The sequence below is a fragment of the Psammomys obesus genome, unplaced genomic scaffold (genome assembly GCF_907164565.1).
Source record: "Psammomys obesus unplaced genomic scaffold, mPsaObe1.curated_primary_1811, whole genome shotgun sequence".
In the NCBI taxonomy this organism is placed as follows: Eukaryota; Metazoa; Chordata; class Mammalia; order Rodentia; family Muridae; genus Psammomys; species Psammomys obesus.
In genome coordinates, this window is record NW_026592510.1 from 23,890,576 (window position 1) to 23,894,209 (window position 3,634).

Sequence of the window (3,634 nt, forward strand, 5' to 3'; positions counted from 1 at the left end):
GTTAAACCTATCTGATTCAGGAATTGGGAGGTCCTAGGTGACCTTCGGTAAGATGGTCTCAAGGAGCAGTGAAATTCAGAACAACAGACTTCTTGAGACAAAGAATAGGAAGTGGTTGTCATGAAAAAGGAACAGGGAGATTTTGTTGTTAGTCATTTTTGAGACGGGGTTTCGTTTAGCTCAAGCCTTAAACTCACTCTGTAGCTGAAGAGGAACTTAAAATCCTAATTCTCTTGTTTCTGCTTCCTAAATGCTGAAACTACAGGCCTAGGTCACCATACACAGAAAGAAGTTTTGAAGGATGACATAACATTGATGTAATTGATTTATATTATGAGAAGTTGCTCTAGGACAGAAAACAGCACTAGATATTGGAAGCTGAACAAATACCTTATGAAACAGTATCCCAGACAAAACAAGAGGGAAAGAAAGCATTATCTGTGCAGGCGCAAAGAAAGGGTAAAACTTAGGCATGTGGGAAAATGTCATGATCTCAAGGCTCAGGAGAAAATGTGATGCCCAGAGCCTATGAGAATAATGACCAATATCCCTCAAGTGGGTTCTGTCCGTCCGCAGGGCCATCACCTGTGGCAGTAGCAGACCCAATGCATTAAGTGCATGGAGGAAGGCAATGGGACTGGGCTGGTCCTCTTCCACTTCCGCCCCTTCTCCAAACTCCCCGAGGTGCAGATGCTGATCTTTGTGGTCTTTCTCATGATGTACCTGGTCAGCCTCGGAGGAAACCTGTCCATTGTCCTCACCATCTGGATCAACCGGTGTCTCCACACCCCCATGTACTTCTTCCTGGCAAACCTGGCTAGCCTGGAGATCTTCTATTCTTCTACCATAGCCCCCCTGACTCTGGTCAGCATCCTATCCACAGAGAGGACTGTGGTTTCCCTGGCAGGCTGTGGGGCCCAGATGTTCTTCTTCATCTTCCTGGGCAGCGCTGACTGTATCCTGCTGGCCGTCATGGCCTATGACCGGTTTGTGGCCATCTGTCACCCCCTGCGCTATAGCCTGATCATGAGCTGGCACTTGTGTGTCCAGCTGGCCCTGGGGTCCCTGCTGCTGGGTTTCATTTTGGCCATGCAGTTGACTGTGCTCATCTTCAGACTGCCTTTCTGCAGCAGCAAGGAAATCAGCTTGTTCTACTGTGATGTCCTCCCTGTCATGAGACTGGCCTGTGCAGACACCCGTGTCCACGAGGCCACTCTGTTTGTGGTCAGTGTCATCGTCCTCACCATCCCTTTCCTCCTCATCACTCTCTCCTATGTCTTCATTGTGGATGCCATCCTGAAGATCCGTTCAGCTGAGGGCAGGCACAAAGCCTTCTCTACCTGCTCCTCCCACCTGACTATGGTCCTCCTGCAGTATGGATGTGGAAGCCTCATCTACCTGTGTCCCAGCTCCAGCTATTCTCCTGAGCGGGGCCAGGTAGTATCTGTGGTTTACACATTTATCACCCCTATGCTGAATCCCTTCATCTACAGCATGAGGAACAGAGAGCTCAAGGATGCTTTGAGAAGAGTGATAATGACATTGGTTTTGGTCCAAACACAAGAAACACTCTAAATAATCCTCTACAACATCTTGGGTGGAAATCATGAATTGAATATATGCAATATGAAGAAATGAGGGCTCATATGTCTTTGGTTTGCTACTGTTAAGTTCATGTTTTATAGTGGTAGTTTTGCTTTAAAGGCCCGCGTTCTTTCCTCAGCCCCAGGTTACTGTCATTTTGAAAAATGGAGATGAAAATACTTTTAGTATCTAAATTCTGAATTAGTTATGAGGATACAGAAATAAAATAAATGAAAATAGTTTGTGGGTCTGTCTCTCTTTCTCCTTTTTTTTTTTTTTTTTTTGTTTTGAAACAGAGTTGGAGTTTATTAACTATAGAAAGAAAGGCACCCATGGAAGAAAGGCACACCTGAAAGAGGACTGTGGACTTTTAAAAAGAGAGTTGCCAATGTACTACTTAACGTTTTAAATATGTATTTATTTGATGTGTACAGGTGTTTTGTGTGCACAAACATCTGTGTACCATGTGTATGCTTGGTGTCCTGGAGGCCCTGAAACTGGCCTTATAGACAATTGTAAGTCACCATGTGGATGCTGAGAATTGAGTTTTGGTCCTCTGGAAGAGCAGATAATGCTCCAAAGCAATGAGCCATCTCTCCAGACCCTGAAAATATTTTAAAAATTTTATTCTTTAATGATTTTATACATGCCAATACTCTATTTTGATCATATTCACTAACATTACCTTCTTTTATTCCTCCAGTCTCTTTAAACCCCCTCTTTCCAACAAATTCCTTTTCTTCTTTCACCGTGTGTGGTATGTGTGTGTTTGTGCATAGTATTAATTTCATTTAACGTTGCCTGCAGGAATATGGGTATAATTATTTACTGGAGCATGGGAAACTTACACCACTTAAAAAACGCCTCTTTGATTACTTCCCCCTTGGTGGGGCAGCCTTGCCAGGCCACAGAGGAAGAGGATCCAGGCAGTCCTGATGAGACCTGATAGGCTAGGGTCAGATGATAAGGGAGGAGGGCTTCCTCTTTCTGTGGACTAGTGGAGGGGAATGGGGGGGGTGAAGTGGGAGGGAATTTGGGACTGGAAGGAAATGAAGGGAGCTACAATTGGGATATAAAGTGAATAAATTATAAAAAAATAAATTTATATATATTTAAAAAGTGCCTCTCTGCCCTAGCAGCCATCAGCTGACAGTAGCTTCTTAGCTAGGAGTGAGGCCTTGAGACCTCCCTCTATATGCTGGGCTGTTGAAAGGCTTGATCTGTGCAGGTAACCACAGCTTTAGGAGTTCATGAGTGCTATAGCTTTGTCATGTCCAGAAGATAAGTGTTTCACAGCTCTCCTCCCCTTCCTGTCATTTTTATGTTTTTTTTTTTTTCTGCCCCTTCTTCCAGGATGTTCTATGAGACTTGGAGTTAAATAGACCTGCAGAAAATGAGGCTGTTTCTTGCGACATATTTGAATATGTTTTGAGGAGCAGCACAGTGAGACTCTTTGGACTCACAGTGGTTCAGAACATTCAGTAATTAATAAAATAAACCACGCAGTCTGGCTCTTCAACCACTTGGGTGTTTGAATACTGATGTCAATACTTTTTATTGAGTTTTTATATTTTTTTTGGTATTTGATATCTCCCAATCTCACAGAAAGAAGGGTCTCAATAAATATTTTTCCAAGTTTTATTATTAATCAAATCAAACACAGAGGATGAAGGTACTGTTTCCAAGTTAGCAAATATGCATCAGAGTTCATGTTTGGATGCCCAGGTTTAACCTCAGTTCTAGTTCTATGATCTTGGCTTAATATAATCATTTGGCCATTCAGTCTCCTTATCTGTCCTCAGAAGTAAAAACACATCTCATAGGTTATGTTGAAGGTAAGTGAGAGATAACTAAATGAGTATATGGAAATTATCAGTTATCTTATACAAGCCTTTGGGAAGCCAGCTAATAACCCAAGGTAACTGCCCTGCCTTCTAAGGAACATCTGGAATTAAGAAACAGCTGGGCATTGCGGCCTACCACGAAAGAATAGCATCCAATGTCAATATTGGCTACTAATGCATTTTCAGGGAAAATTCAACAGGACTAA

At 42.8% G+C, this 3,634-nt stretch overlaps 1 protein-coding gene across 1 annotated transcript; it reads left to right on the top strand.

Moving 5' to 3' along the window:
• Positions 1-618: 618 nt before the first annotated feature.
• LOC129681980 (olfactory receptor 10V1-like) lies at positions 619-1,575 on the top strand. Its single transcript, XM_055614196.1, has one exon. It carries the CDS (start codon positions 619-621, stop codon positions 1,573-1,575), a length of 957 nt encoding a protein of 318 aa, XP_055470171.1.
• The last annotated feature ends 2,059 nt before the right edge of the window (positions 1,576-3,634 follow it).

Bases quoted from the DNA above. Each gene is read 5' to 3' on its own strand.
- LOC129681980 (XM_055614196.1), top strand. From the start codon at position 619: ATGGAGGAAGGCAATGGGACTGGGCTGGTCCTCTTCCACTTCCGCCCC.